Consider the following 16,588-nt stretch of genomic DNA (forward strand, 5'->3'; position numbering starts at 1 on the left):
GGTTTGTGAATTTTATGAATGAAGGAGAGAGAGAAAAAGAGAGAGAGAGAGAGAATGGATGAGTGAGGAGGAGATGCTCCACTAATGCTGAGCAGCAGGGAAACCAACAGGACATGGGCGTTGGTCCAGTCAACATGGTTGAGACGGAAACAGTTGCCAGGCAGCGCAGTTTGGGATGGTAACCATTGGTACATGGTAAATTCATATAATCAAATCTGGATGAAGGATATGCCCCTCACTCTCGGGCCTATTGGCTAACACCTGCCAAGCCTTCCTAAAGGAAGATTCTCATTTGCCAATCCTTGCCCAGGCCCTCCTCTGATTAAGGGGCATTGGACAAGAGCCAGACGATAAAGTGTCCATAAGGCTCTTGAAATCTGTCCTCCCAGTTTGTCCCAGCCAGGAGACTGTTCGAGACAGATTTATGAGGTCTGGTCCATCACCAGCCACTCCAGGAGGAAATGAATGAGAAAAGAAGAGGAAACAGGAGCGACCTGACCCTGTCTCTGCATTGTCAGCATGTCTGTATCCATGACAACCCCCTAGCAACACCTCAGAGCCATTCTGATTGGTTGAGACATGTATATGATGTCTCATTCTTCTTCATGTTTTGAAACCTAGTGATGCTGGAACAGCTTACTAAGCAGTTACACTTCCTTGGAACAAAGATGTTTTTAAACAAGTGTTAAGACAATGTCTTTAGTGATACAAGAACTGTATTGCTATAATGGACATCCTGTATTGCTATAATGTATATCATAAATGTTGGAGTGTTTTAATAGTGTCACGCCCTGGTCCCTCTGTTCTCCCTCTAGTGTTGGGTCTGGGTTCTGTTTTTGCCCCCCCCCCCCTCACCTGTGTTTAGTGAGTTATATCTCGTTTTGTTTGATATAAGTACTCCTTGGTTTCCCCTGTGTCTTTGTGTTGGCATTGTTTGGATATTTCCTCCAGGTCACGTTCATTTTCTTGTTCTGCCAAGGTTCTGTTCTCCAGTCTGTAAGTGAAATTTTTGTTTACTTTAAATAAAGAGAGAAATTGATCTGCGTGTGCATCCAGCCTCTTTCGTGAGTCGTGACAGAATGTCCTCCTGTGATACTTGTTTGTCACACATAGGTTATTTAGACCAGAGTTAAGCTGTATGACATGTAAGATTCATTATCAAACAATCATGATATTAGAATATGAGTTATGCAAAGAGCTATTTTAATTTTGTACAAGGTTGACACATACATGCACACACAAACACACACGCAGACACATACCACATTACATCTGCACAATGACCATCCAGCTTACAATGAATGGATTCAGGCATATTAGTGTGTTTGTGTGTGTGTGTGTGTGTGTGTGTGTCTTTAACCTGCTGATTTGTGTGCCCTGTCCTGTCCATGGGAGAGCCTTGATCTAATAGATCAGTTTTGGACTGACTGGTCATTAAATCATTCACTCGTCCCTGAAGATTTCCCATCACTCACTACAGTTTCCTGTCACAGTTACACCACACCTGCCTTATCAGTGCGTTAAGCGTTACTGCTTAATGTCTACTCAGATCATACCATAACACAAGCTGACTAAGCTAATCAACATTACGAAAACATGATTCGAATGCTATTAATGTAACATTACCATAACATAATCACTAACACTACAAACAGCATAGGACTGACTTGCACTGTGATATTTTATAGCTAATGATACAACATTTCATCAGATTCACATGAGGTTGTGCCCTGGTCCTAATTAGAGGAGAGTAGTAAAACTCATTTCACTCTGTGTGAATGAAACACCTATACTTGGCAAACAGATAATCTTTGCCCCCATGCTAAACATTAAATTCTTCTGTTCGCAGTCTTCCTTAGCTAGAGGTAATGTACAGTAGGAGTACTGACTCTCTGCTCTAACTGTCCTGTTGAGATAAGTAAGAGAAATTCATATAGTGTTTGTACATGGCCTTGTTAAACAGCAGCGTGATAACTGTACGTTTTGAATACCAGTTTTATATCTGCATTTAGTACTTAAATGAATCACCAAAGGGCTCTGTGGATGTAGGCCTATTTGCTTTTGCAGATACATTTTCCCTCAGTGTCAACGGGGCAGGTTCACAAAACCTGTATGGGCTATAACGTTTTGCCTGATTTTATATTCTTCTGACTGATGTTCTCTTAATGTTTTCTCAATGCTTACTCAACGTAACAGTGTGTCAGGTGTTAGCAAAATAATGCAGAATCTCTTGTCTCATATGCTGGTCTCTGTATTTAATTTGTATTTTGAGGAAGCTTCCTGTTTCGGTTCTCTTTAGATCTGTCGAGGAACCGTTTTGCAGAGATTCCCGCGGAGGTGTGTATGTTCGCCCCTCTGGAGTCTCTGAACCTCTATCATAACTGCATCAAGAGCATCCCAGAACCAATCATCAACCTACAAATGCTCACCTATCTCAACATCAGGTAAGCCTGAAGGTCTGTCCCTTCTGCCCATCCATCTGCCCGTCTGTCTGTCCATCCATCCATCCATCTGTCCATTCATCCATCCATGCATCTATCCATTCATCTTCTATTCTAACCATCCATCAGTCCTTTCATCCATCTATCCCCTTTGTCATCCATAAAACCATCTGTTTTTTATTCTTTTATGTGTATGTGTTACGTGTGCTTCCTCAGCTTTCTGTTAAGCTTCATTTGTCTATTCATCAAATTCCTGTCACTCTTTCATTCTGCATCGTACAGACTGAGGTAATAGATAATCCAGGAAAGATTACTGAACAGGAATAAAGAGAAAATAAATAAGTAAATGAAAAAAAAGAATCTTTGTGTCTTTTTCACCTAGATCTTGCTGATGTCTTTATTTTGTGTCTATGTAATTCTCTTCTTTTCATCTCTCTCTCTCGCTCTCTCCCTCTAATACTGCAGTTGTAGCAATGTGGTCCAGGTTTTCTTCTTTCTTCAATCCATGTCCCTGTTACTCCGCTCAGCCTCGTAGAGCATGTCACGTATCAGAGAACATAAGACTTTTACATCACATCGCACACTGCACTGCTTTGGTTCCTCACAAAATGACGCATTTCATTCACTAATTACAGCATTTACAAACAACACAGCAGCTGTGTTATGTATTCCACACCAAAATGTTCCTTTTTATAAATGTGTTTTGCTGCTTGGCTGCAGCAGGCACATCGGTAGCCAAACATTTTTATCTGTTATCTTGTTTATTTCAAGTTTTAAAGGGTAAGACAAAAGGCAGGCCATTATTAGAAGGGCACTTTAGATTATTCATGAGAAATAATATAAACGTGGCAGGAGGAAGTTCCTCCCTGTGAATAACTGTTTGTGTTTCGATTAAATTATGGAAGAAGTGTCCAGTAAAACAGAGCGTTCATTGCTTACCAAAGTGGTAATCTTCATTACTGTGTGCCTGCACTACTGTTTTCTTTCATTTTTCTGAACTTTTCTGTGTGTGTGTGTGTGTGTGTGTGTTGAAGTCGGAACCTTCTGTCCACTCTGCCTAAGTACCTGTTTAACCTGCCTCTTAAAGTCCTGGTGGTCGCCAACAACAAGCTGGTGTCTCTCCCTGAGGAGATCGGAAAAGCCAAAGACCTGATGGAGCTGGTCAGTGTGTGTGTGTGTGTGTGTGTCTGCCTGTGTGTGTGTAGTATGTTTCTGTCTGCCTGTGTGTGTGTATGTGTGTATGTGTGTGTGTGTGTGTGTGTGTCTGCCTGTGTGTGTGTTTGTTTGTGTGTGTGTGTATTGTGGATGTATATGTGAGTGTGTATGTAAGTGTGTGAGTTTTGTGGCATGGTGCTGTTTTAGGACTGTCACTGACTGTGCTGAGAGAGTTTTAGAGACTTTTTACTTCTGTCCTGTTTTTTCTCTTAGCATGCATACTGCCATAGTAACCTAACTGTCTGCTTTCAAAGGAACAAAGAGTATGGTGCTAATCTGCTTTCTATTCTGTCTTACATTCAATACTGCCTAAACTGAAGGAGAAGTTTTTCTGCCTTAATGATTGTAATGAGGGTTAGGATACCACTTGGTCATGTGACCTGTGTGAGACCGTGTGTATTGATCTGTTTGTAAGCTGTGTGGTGTGTGAGTGAATTTGCTGATGCTTGTTCTGCATGTTTCTCTCTGTAGGATATCAGCTGTAATGAGATCCAGGTGCTTCCTGCTCAGATGGGGAAACTTGTCGCCTTAAGAGAGCTTAATATCAGGAGGAACTGCCTACAAGTGCTTCCCGATGGTACACACACACACACACACACACACACACACATCAGATCACACAAATAAACATAAAAAACGTAATTATTCACACACTAGCAAAATGCTTCATTTACTACCAAAATCTCTCATCTAAAATCAGAAATCATTGTGTGTGAAATTTTAGGGTTCAGATTAACATTTCTCTCTCTCTCTCTCTCTCTCTCTCTCTCTCTCTCTCTCTCTCTCTCAGAACTGGCCGATCTTCCCCTCATTCGGCTGGATTTCTCCTGTAATAAGATCACAGAGATTCCACCATCTTACAGGAAACTTTGTCACTTACAGCATCTAATTCTTGACAACAACCCTATGCAGTCTCCCCCTGCTCAGGTGTGTGTGTGTTTGTGCGTGTGTGAAAATGACCTGCTGCTTTATTTCTTGTCTTGTATCGTACTGCAAGTCAGGATATTTTAACAGATACAAGGCTACATTGCGAAACTCAGGCTGCTGATGCCATCTAGTGTCCGGAAATACAAACTACATGTTTTGCATTTTGGAACAAGGGGAAAATAGAACACATACAACAATTTATAGAGCATATTATAGCTATATTGTTATGTGTTAATAGCTTTTTAAAATTGTTTTACATAGGAGTTCTTTTTTGTCTTTTCTCAGATCTGTTTGAAGGGGAAAGTGCACATATTTAAATATTTAAACATGCAGGCATGTCGCTTGGACAAAAAACCAGACTCTTTAGACCTGCCAACACTTGGCAAACGCTGCTTACCTCAACCACTGACTGACAGGTATTCCCATCTGCCCCATCTGCATGTAGCTTTTTGAACTGCTCTTTTGAACTCCTAACAAAGTATTCCAAATCCTTCATTTGAAATGTAATCAGTTGTCATTATGGCAGAGACAATCAGAAAGTCAAATCCTCATTTCTCACTGAAGTGATAATGTTATGAACTTTGGCTGCAGTTGAAAGAAGAGTTAAAAGACTAGCACAGTGCTTTTGATGTTTGTATTGATGTAGAGAAACATGGTGAAGTTTTCTTGTGGGGTGTGTGAGGTGGACTATACTGTTAAACACAGTGTTTCTCTCCTGTGTGGGTGTGCGCACGTGTCCGTGTCCATTTGCATATGTGCGTGTTTATGTGTATGTGTGTGTGTGTGCATGTGTGTGTGTGTTTGTGTGTGTGTTTGTGTGTAGTATGGAAGATTTTTACCCCAATAAGAACCATGGACCTGATTCAGGCATCGGCAGTGACAACGGAGACAAGAGACTTTCTACCACAGAGGTGTGTTTTCTCTCTCTCTCTCTCTCTGACTCTCTGACTCTCCTTCACACACATAAACACACCCATAAACACAAACACACACATACACTTACAAATACATGCTCTTTGCTCCATCGAATGTGTTTGTCACTGTGTGTGTGTGTGTGTGTGTATGTGTGTGTGTGTGTATAATGGATGTGTGTGTGTGTGTGTGTGTGTGTGCGTGTGTGTGCGAGCACATGTTTGTGTGTGTGTGTGTTTATGTGCGCAGCCGTCTGACGATGACACCATGAGTCTGCACTCTCAGGTGTCTGAGACAGTGCGTGAGCAGGGCCGGGCTGAGGCTCATTCACTCCTGGCCAAACTGGACTGTGGTAAAGGTGTGTCCTTCACTGTACGTGTGCTCACACAGAAAAGCTAATACATACTGATTGGCACAAATATGACAACAACAGAAACAACTGTTAAAGTTGGTAAAGTTTGGTGTGTGTGTGTGTGTGTGCGCGCAGATCAGGATCCATATGATTTTATAGATCCAAATCCAGAGGAAGAAGCCACACTCTCTGAGGGAGATGTTCCACACAGCGCCCCCTATGTGTCATGTATAAAGGTACAACAAAGTTACAACTTACACATGCCTGCACACACATACTCACACATGCGTAAGAACACATCCCTCCATTCTCTCTCTCTTTCTTCGTCATACACACACAAACACACACACACACACACAGATTGTTGCCATAATGTAGTGGTAAGTTCAAGTTCATGCACAGCTCTTTTGGCCTGTAAATGAAGCTTCAGATCAAATTATCCCACAGAAATGTTCAGTTAGCCTGAACACCATTCCTGATTGCTCATAGATCAACATCTCCACATGCTGAGTCTACAGATAAAGGCAACTGGCAGGCTTCAGATGTCATGCGTGTCATGTGTGGTGTTTCCATGTGAGGGACAATGGTACAAGTCATACACATATCCTTCTCATAAGAGTTTTATCACGTCTGATGAAAGTCAGTTACCATTTCAACACAGTGAACAGCTCAATGCAGAGACCACTCAGGCATAATTTTGGAAAGGTAAATTTTGTCTCTTATTCTTTTTATAAAGTTTCAGCCTGGTGGTTCCACCAGAGAAACAAGGGTTTGTTTAATTTCAGACTTATCAGGAAGCTATAAATTATATTTCCTTCAGTAACCTTTTCCTTTTGTAGCAGAGACGGGCATGTTTGAGCTCAGATTTGGCTGTGTTCCAGAGCTTTTAGGTCATTGTTTTCACATGCACAGGTAGAGTCTTTTCTCAGCCAGTGTAAAAATACAGGCTCCATAAACATAAGAGGAATTTTGTCCCTGCGTTCGTTGACTGGTTTCGTGTAAACAGGTCAGAGGAACTGGGCCTGCAGTGCAAGTTGAAGCTGTCTCTCACTGTTTTTTCTCAGCACTGCAATTAAAAAAGCGTCTTTAGCCTGAAGCTACAGATTAACCTGGGAGTTGTTTGGCCTCGCAGAACAGATATGAGACAAACGACCTACACATATCTGTGGGAAAAATGTTTGGTATTGTGAGCCAGGTCATATGATTGCAATACCTTACTTCATCTGTTGGAGGCTTCTACCACACTTTCAGTGTGATCTCATGTTTTGGTCAGAAATGCTAAACAAGGTTCTATGAGAAAAATTACAAACGGTTAAGGGTAGCGTGTTGGTTAGAGTTAGGTTTAGGGTTCAGGTGAGAAAAAATAATTTTCAGTTACTTAAGTGACATTTTCATAGAAAAATAAAGTTGTTGTTTTTTTTTTCTTGAGACGAGGTCCTTGGAAATGCTTTCACCTAAATGAATTCGAGTTTCCCATTTGACTCTGACTCTCTCTCTCTCTCTCTCTCTCTCTCTCTCTCTCTCTCTCTCTCTGCTTCAGGAACTGGAGAGGGTTTTGAACAAATCTTACCATAGCAAAGACAGCTGGAAGGAGGAATCGGGGTAGGTTAACTTTTACTGCAAGGCACTGCTTCCTTACAGATCTCACTCTTTTTATTTATTCAGTTCATTTTCATTTCTTGCATCGCCAGAAATCTCCAGTAAAAAACATGACAAAACATATTTAGAATGACCTTTGAAATGCAATCTTTTATCCGAAACTTGGGTTGAGTCATAATTACACATGTGACAGCTCTGGTTCAACAGCTGGTATTTTCAGAAAGATTGGCAACACTGTGGTCTTGGCAAGATTGAAGACTCTCATAACATTACAAAGCCAATGTGCTACATGGAAAAGTAGAAGTGGAAAGTACTACAAGTTGCCCACTAGAGGGCTCTTTTCAGTTTCCTTTTTTTTCAAGCAGTGACAGCCTGAGAAAACACCTTAGCAGAGGGATTCTGAAATTCAGAATGTGTGTGTGTGTGTGTGTGTTTGCGTGTGTGTGTGTGTGTGCATGTGTGTGGTAAATACCTGTCTGATCTTGTATGGTGACTCATATTGTAACTGTAGTATTATTTTATAAGCATATTTACTGGGAAGTTAGAAGTCATGTGCCTCATGTTGCTATCTGTAACACATTTTCTCGTTAGTCTGTATGTATGCATGTATAAATGTATGTATTCACTAATGCCTGTATTTACTTGCAAGCGCCTTAAAGCATGTGAGAATAGTCTGTTGTTAGTTTGTTAGTTAGTGTTGACTGCATATACACTCACATTGATCAGAAAATGCTGAAGAAGTCATAGCTTCAACAGGTTCACTACGTTCCTTAGGATATGTCTGGACGATTTTAGAAATTAAATATTAAGCATTGGTTTGTTGAATGTTCTTGCAATTTCTTCTTCCTTCACACAAATACAGGTATAAGGTAAACTTGAGCAAAACCAAACACTCATCAATAAGTAAAAATAGTCAGTCGTGAAATATGTTTAGCTAATTGGTGGAAATGATTTATAAGTTGATTTTAAGCACTACTTCTTAAACTGCAGTTTGTACCCAGGCATTCCATGGATAATCTGTGCTCAGGCAAAACCCACAGATAATCGGTACTCAGGCAAAATCCGCAGATAATTTGTACCCAGAGAAAAGGCACCGATAATCTTTGTTCAGGCAAAACCCACAGATAATCTGTACCCATAGAAAACCCACAGATAATCTGTACCCATAGAAAACCCACAGATAATCTGTACCCATAGAAAACCCACAGATAATCTGTACCCAGAGGAGGAAAAACATAAGCAAGCCAAAGGGTCACAAAGAATCTGTTACCAGGGAAACCCCTGGATAATCCTAGGGGAAAGCCCCTTGGACATTTAGTTCACTGGAAAAGGGTGAGGTGGAATCGTCATCAGAGTGGGCTTAGACAAAAAGGGGAAAAGTGAAAGAGAAAATAGGGGAGACAATAGCACAGAGACTCAGAGCAGGTTTACACATGTGCTGGAGGAACTCTGCTGTACTCCCAGACTCCTCAGTCTCTACTTGTCTCACTACGTTTTCTCACAGACTTATTTATTCCGGCTCTCTTTTCACACATGCATACAAAATGTCTGTGATTTAACTTTGACTTTTTGGGGGGGGGGTGTAGGGGTGGGGCGCTATTTTAATGATTTGGTTACGTTTGTATATTCATTTTCAGCATCTTTATTTTCTGTATGAAAATGTTAGTAAACACAATTCTTTGCACATATGATCATAAACACACATTTAACACATAATAAACATTACAGACTGCTCACCTCATTCACTAATAAGCACTGTTATCCAAGCTCCCACTGAGATACATATTCTCACCAGCATGCAGGGGTCATTACGTTGTTATAATTATGTAATGACCGTCTTTTCTAGACAAAGACCAGGGGCTCCAATTACGTTTGGTAGTTATCTGGAGAAAAAAAGGAATGTTAAACCTGACGTGTTCTGTGAAAAACAGCCCAGCGTGTCATCCGTCCGTACGGAGCTCCCCGGAACGGTGAACAAACTCTTATCGCAACTCCAGAATTTTTGCATCTGTTCCACGGAAGTCATAAGCAACCTCAGCAGGAGGTCCTAAACAGAAAATCCATTCACTGTAAAAAACGATTTCCACTGAATTTGGCGAATCACTACCTAATAGTAATGGGAAGTCCATTCTTTTGTTTTGGTTGTATACATGCCTGTTGTACACGACGTTGTCTCCAAGGTCTGGTTTGCCGTGTGTCATCTTCAAAGGTGGAGCCAGTGACTGGCATTTGGCTTTTAAAACCTGCCCATGAGAAATTTACTTGGTGATTTATATGATAAATCGTTAGAGATGCTCAGTTCATGGCCTACGGCGTGCCATCATATTACCCAGGTATCCGTGTGCCATGACTCAATTCTATGAAAGGGGGCTGTCTGTTCTGTATGAGTCTTTACCAGGATAACATTGTATTCTGGAACGGGGACTGTCTGTCCTCTGTGTTTCTTTGCCAGGATAGGATTTTATTCTGGAACAGAGGGCTGTCTGTCCTCTGTGAGTAGACAGCCAGGTCTGTTCCCGTAGACTCTTCCAATAGACTCTGGGCTGTGGTCAGTATTTTAGGGTTCTGATGTTAATCAGGACGTAGCATGTCTCTCTGCTGCCAATGCAGTTCACCAGTGTGTCAATGGAGGGATCTTTAGATTCACATTTTATGTGGAAGCAGTTAGTGATAACTGTGGTCAAAGATGTTTTCTTAGTTTCTCTGTTTCTTTAGACAGAGAACCATAAAAAATTATTGTGAATGCAAATATTTTATTTGGCATTTCAGATCCAGTACGCTTTTCCAAAAGTTACATTTAATGTTTTTGTTTTGGAGCTGGGATAGTAGAATTTCAGATAATAACGCAATTTATGATAACGGCACTTTGGCTGATGACACTATGTATATGAGCACAGAGCAGAACATTCTGGAGCTTAAATCAACTGTTCCGACACCCAGTGTTACTCAACTTCCTATGAGGCAAATTCTCTGGATCTTTCATTTGTAAATGGACTCTCTCTCTCTCTCTCTCTCTCTCACTCTCTCTCTCCTCCATCCCTCTCTCCCTGTTGCACATGCTTAAAGCTCAGAGAAAGAGCAACTAGCAGAGGAAGAGGAAGATGAACTGAAGGAGGTGTTGGACCTGAGGAAGATTGCAGTGCAGTTGTTGCAGCAAGAGCAACAAAACAGGTTAGACACACACACACAGAAGTACATGCACATACACACACACACACACACACATACATACACATACACAGGAGGGTTCCTGTTAGTTGGTAATTACCGTTTTTTTTCTGGTAAAATTGAGAAAAAAACGATAAATAAAAAACTTGCCGGTCATTGTCATTCTTTCGCCAACCTAGGTTTACATTATATTTGCATTTGTGACTGTTATTGAAACGTGACCGTTAAGTTTCAGATTTGTCCGATAAAATAAATTCTTTCCGGACATCAGACCGGCAAGAAAGAATCGCTGCAGAAACCCTGATACACAGATACATTCTCATACATGTGCATTAGAAGGCCACCTGTAGAACACCATGGGGCTGCAACTTTACTGTCTCTCTTGTTCTCTCTTTCACACACTATCTGTCTCTCCTGTCCTCTCTCACACACGCTGTCTGTCTCTCCTGTCCTCTGTCACACACTGTTTGTCACTCCTGTCTTCTCACATACTGTCTGTCTCTCCTGTCCTCTCTCACACACACTGTCTGTCTCTCCTTCACAATCCAGTGGGAAAACTGTGTCTATGTACCCCTACCTACTTCTCAGCCATGGCTAAACCCGCTGTCATCGTGGTCTTTCTGTCATCTCTCTCTCTCTCTCTCTCTCTCTCTCTCTCACACACACACACACTCACACACACACTTATCATTCTTATTTCCTTCCTCTAATCATCTACCGGATATTTTTCTTGACTGACACTGGTGCACTGCCACTTTCTAATTGTTCCCCTCTGTCTTTATGCGTCTAACAGATTTCACATTTCCTCTTTCGTTTTTCCCTTTTCCCCTTCATGCCATTTCCTGCTCCTCCCCTCTATCTCTGGAACCCTTGCTGATGTGCACTTGACTTGGCATGTGCACTTGACTTGGCGTGTGCCCTGCAGGCGACGCTCCTTAATCTGTAGAGCAGAGAGTCTTATCCACCGCAGGAGAGTCGCAGGCCGAGCACACAGGTAGAGAGAGACAGAGAGAGAGAGAGAGAGAGAGACAGAGAGAGAGAGAGAGAGAGAGAGAGAGAGAGAGAGAGCGCCAAAGACTGTGTGAAAGAAAGTACTTTATGTGTATGTGTGTGTGTGTCTGTGTGTGTGCGTGTGCGTGTGTGTATGTGTGTGTTTGTGGTTGTAGGTGGATGGGTGTGGACTGTAGTTTCTTTAGAATAACCTGAAAATTGGGTTCAACGTGTGTGTGTGTGTGTGTTTAAGCTTGCTCCCAGGCCTTGTGAACATTACCTGAGTGGCATGTGACAGAGCCTGCACACTGCTCATCAGTGACTCGTTGACAGTACGAGTGTTGCGATTGCTTAAGGGTTTGTTTAGAAGTTGCGTAGTTACACACACCTTCATACTAATTGTGTTTGTGGTTTGCCTTCACAGGTTTCTTAGTCACTCTGCAGGAAGCAGCAAACAGAGATCCCCTTCACAGACAGTCCGCAGGTAACTGCTCACAGGAGCAATGTTAACATCCAGAGTGTTTAGGGAGAGAAGTTTTAAACGTTTAAAGGAATGTGTGTGTGTGTGTGTGTGTGTGTGTGTGTGTGTGTGTGTGTGTGCGCGTGAAATATCACATAGTTTACTTAGGACTTTGTGTTTGCATGGTAGCCAGTCATGTTTGTAAGCTGTAGTTTGTCTCTGTGACATGGTGATGTTGCCTTGCACAAATGGTATGAAAGCTGCTGGCTGAACCATGCCCCTCATGATCACATGCTCCTTTGCATGGCTGTGCCAGAAGGATAGACTAAAGATACTAATCCAAGGCAGCAGAGAATCAGACAGGCAGAGAATCAGACAGGCAGAGAATCAGACAGGCAGAGAATCAGACAGGCAGAGGGACTTCATTATCTCAGCTTGTGCTGCTCCATGCATTGCTTCATGCAAACAAACCCAGGCCTTCAAGAAGGAACAAAATCTATCGTTGACATGAAATCGTAACCGCTGTGAGGACATTTTCATCAAAATGACGCACAACTGGAAATTCAAGCTACGATTCCGGGGAAATGTTTGTGAAATAAATGCTGCAGTGGTTTTAGGCAATGATATAGCAAAACAATCAGAAGTCATTCATCACATCAGAATGTATGTGTGTGTGCTTGTGATAAGGTTTGTAAAATGACACAGTACGAATTACCTGGAAAACAGAAAGATGAGAAAATGAGAAACACACATTCATATTTACACAAATATATATTTACGCACAAATTATGTTTACATATATTTATATTTACACACATTCCTATTTACACACATTCATATGTACAGAGTGCCTGACTCAGCCAGTGACAGTTCGCTGTGCTGAGAATGACAGAGGTCATGCAAAGTTCTAATAAAATTCATGTTCTTCTGACAGCATGGTTTATATAACATTTTACTTAGAAGTTAAACATTGTTGGCAAGCCAGTTTGTTATAAATCATTAAGAAAAGTCACTTAGAATATAATCAGTGTCCATGGTGGAAGGTCACACAGAGGTGTAGCACAAAGGTTGACACTGAAGTGGAAGCAGCCTGAGCGGAAGACTCAAACAGTTCACGGGAGTTAGAGCATTCCAAATTTAAGGAAAAACAGGAAGGAAATTAAGTGGAAAGAAAGGTGAAATGATAACCTCTTACTGTCTTTTTGTTTTTGTCTCACACTAACACACACACACACACACAGGGAGATACAGACACAGTGAGAGCTGTAACAGTGCTTGTTCTCTGTTTCTTCTGCAGCATGTCTTTAGATGAAGGCAGTGCTTCTGCATCAGCTCTCAGTGGACAGGTAAACAAGTCTAATCAAAACCCTTCCACCGCAGCCCACTCCAACCTCCAAACATCACAGCCTCCTCTCAAACATTCCTCTATGTTTACTTTCTCATGTTCTCTGTCCACTTATCCAAGCCCAACTATGCTTTCACATATTAAGCTTACCTCTACATGTTATCTGTAGAAATAACGAACATTCATTCCATTCCATCCATGTGTCAGAGTTTCCAGGTAACCAGTGAAACCCATCTCTGCTTTCACCTCTCAAACTCCATCTATTCAATGGCCATGTTTTCCCTTTAGTCACTCTGACTTGACAATGCCAGATCTTTTAGGCTTTTATGTAACAATATTATTATAACTTTTGAAAGATTTGTAAATATTTGTATAAGTTTACACTAACAGCTATTTTCAGTTTTATTCCAAAAAGTAAACAGATGACACTTAAAAGCACTCAGAATGAAACCACCATTGTTTTACAGACTGGAATGTAGATTAATGCTACTCTCTCTGCTAGTTTATCTCTCTCTCTCTCTCTCTCTCTCATTTCATATCCTCCTCTACCTGTAGATGTATACATGCTTTTCCGTTTGCAACATGGAAGTAAAAGACATCAGTAGTGTAATTCCATGACAGCTTTTTGCTTCCATGTGAAAGGTGTCTTACATGCGTTATGTCTTGTGTTTATATATTTGTAGGGTCATGTTGAGCGTCTTTGGTTGGATGTCTCATTTCCTGAGCGTCTGTCATGCAGTCATAGGCCGTTTTCTGAAATGCTCTTTTTTCCCCATACTTATTTTCCCTTCCCCTGTTTTTTCCCTCTCTCACTCTCTCCCTACCTTTTGCATCCTTTCTGTCTTCGGTAAGGAAGGAGATCTCATGGATGAAGACACTGCATTCTCAGAGGTCTCTCTGCCCCATTACATCTCCTTTCATCTACCATACCTTTCCTCTATCAACCCATCTTAAACACATGCATGCTTATAAGCGTATCACTGTTCTGTCTTCTCATTTTACATTGTCTGCTACAAAGCAGGGTCTGGGATTGTAACGAATGAGTTCAAGTCTAGGTCTTGAACTTGCTAATTTTTCTCTGAAATTTTATGTGTGGTATGTAAATTTTGGTGTGTACTTAGAAAACAGTTCTGACTCATTAGTCTGGTAAACACACTGCAAATATGGTAACAATAAGAGAGTTTCATTTGCCTTTGATGAAGTCATTTAGGTTTATGGAGCTTCCTTTGATTAGTCAAACATAAATTCGATTCTGATATTATCATTATGAATTCTGCTGTTTTTCTGTATGAAGTGTGCTCTGCAGTGTATTCCCTCTCATAAAGGAAAATTCCACATATTTTCGTACAGACATGTTATTTGGTTTGAACGTGGTCTGTTATTGAGTAAGAGTAGATATTTGATGGAAGTGTTTTCGTGGGAGCCATGGGCAGGTTAAGAGTGAAAAGGACTAACAGCTCGTCCTCCCCTCTCTCCCAGCCCTCGTCCTCCTGCTCGTTCGACGGGAGTTTAAAGTCAGAGAGTAGTGACTCAGAACCCAAATGGCCAGAGGTACCACCCGTTCTCAACCAGAACGAGGACCGGAGACGGAATAAGTACCTTCGAAAAGACTACCTGAAGGTGACTGCACACACACACACACACACACACACACACACACACACACAAACCACACACACATGTATATGTGCATGTATTCGCAAGACTTCAATTATTGCGGGACGAAATTACAAAGTTAAATATATACCTGAGAGTCGACCATCCCAACATCAATCAAAAACAACCAGAAGAAAGTTATTAAAAGGACAATAAAGTTTAAAAAAAATTACACTTTAACACAAGGACCATGAAGCCAATACCTGGTGAGGTTGTTGGCAGTTAATAGCCAATGCCTTGTGAGGTTGTTGCAAGTTAGTAGCCAATGCCTGGTAAGGTTGTTGGCAGTTAATAGCCATACTATAATCCTGTAAACAGCTGGCAAATTGAAAAATCCATCTGCCTGGGGTTGTTTTTGCTCTGTCCTGCCTTAACCCCATATCCCATCTCAGGCAAGGAGACACTGTGGTGTGAGGGGAGCACGTGCAGTCAGAATAAAAACTCGTGAAAACTGGGATTTGTGTGTTAGATACTGGTTTGTGGAATTTGCATACACAAACTGTCAAAAATGTAAACTGACAGTACAGGTAGATGTGGAAGAGAGGAAATAGAGATGAAGGCGATCTGTAAAAGCACTGACACCCACTTCTTTCTTTATTTGTCATCAGATTTGTGATTTGCGCAGTTTATCATGCTATGCACTTTTCTGTTTATGCATATGGTCATGAGCTTTGAGATTCTAATCAATACACAAATAAAACAAATGTGTTCAGTTATGCTGGCTTTATTCCAAAGCAGACAAAAAGAAGTTTGCCAACTGGTGTGAAAACAGAATGTGCTGTGTTTGTGCTGATAAAACACAATGAGAATATGGTTTGTCATTGGTTGTCTGACTTGAACAGGTATAGCAAAAGGCTGTTGTTTCTAGTGTTGTGTGTATCCATTGTTATGAGTGAGGATTAATTACGAAACACTAACTGCACAGTAGCTGGCTATAGACTGAATAGCTGCAGTCCCACACACATCTCACACACACAACTTTAGTCGTTTTCCATATGCCGGTTATTGTGAAATATTCTTGCAACAGATGTTAGTGTGCACGCGCACGCACACGCACACACACACACACACACACACACAAAAACCAGTTTAGTGCTCAGCTCAGATATATTTCAGCACATGGCCGTGAGGCAGCACTGAAGGCCCATTGTGAAAAAGAGCTGGAGTCGAGCAGGGTTCATGCCATCCCATTCCACAGACTGGCACCCACTGACAGTACCTCCCAGTATGCTTCTCCTGATTGGTTTTGTCATCAGTGGTAGTAACTGTCATGAGCTGTGTCTAACTTGAGCAACCAGGACAGATTGTTAGATATCAAGGCTACCATTTTCTGATTACCATCTGGTAAGAACAACACGCCTTTTCCTGAGAACATCAAACAGCGTTAGTCAAACATTCTTCCAGTAACACTGTTTTTTTTCCCCTTCTTTGTGGATGCACTCTGCTTGAACAGTAACTCCTCTAACTTAATGGCTGTGTGGTTGTGTGTTGGTCAATAATTACCCAGCAAAACTATAGCGTAT

The 16,588-nt window shown here is 41.3% G+C and overlaps 1 protein-coding gene across 1 annotated transcript in view; it reads left to right on the plus strand.

Annotated features, from left to right (window-relative positions):
• Positions 1-16,588, plus strand: part of lrch2 (leucine-rich repeats and calponin homology (CH) domain containing 2) — a 40,210-nt gene that overhangs the window by 15,155 nt on the left and 8,467 nt on the right. The window contains exons 2-16 of the mRNA XM_030782246.1: positions 2,300-2,444; positions 3,476-3,602; positions 4,128-4,233; positions 4,447-4,583; positions 4,869-4,999; positions 5,407-5,494; positions 5,745-5,853; positions 5,983-6,083; positions 7,388-7,449; positions 10,513-10,617; positions 11,540-11,608; positions 12,029-12,088; positions 13,362-13,410; positions 14,262-14,300; positions 14,889-15,029. Coding sequence (XP_030638106.1) covers positions 2,300-2,444; positions 3,476-3,602; positions 4,128-4,233; positions 4,447-4,583; positions 4,869-4,999; positions 5,407-5,494; positions 5,745-5,853; positions 5,983-6,083; positions 7,388-7,449; positions 10,513-10,617; positions 11,540-11,608; positions 12,029-12,088; positions 13,362-13,410; positions 14,262-14,300; positions 14,889-15,029 — 1,469 coding nt within the window. The remainder of the gene's footprint in view (positions 1-2,299; positions 2,445-3,475; positions 3,603-4,127; positions 4,234-4,446; positions 4,584-4,868; positions 5,000-5,406; positions 5,495-5,744; positions 5,854-5,982; positions 6,084-7,387; positions 7,450-10,512; positions 10,618-11,539; positions 11,609-12,028; positions 12,089-13,361; positions 13,411-14,261; positions 14,301-14,888; positions 15,030-16,588) is intronic.

Source organism: Chanos chanos, chromosome 8, assembly GCF_902362185.1.
Source record: "Chanos chanos chromosome 8, fChaCha1.1, whole genome shotgun sequence".
Taxonomy (NCBI): Eukaryota; Metazoa; Chordata; class Actinopteri; order Gonorynchiformes; family Chanidae; genus Chanos; species Chanos chanos.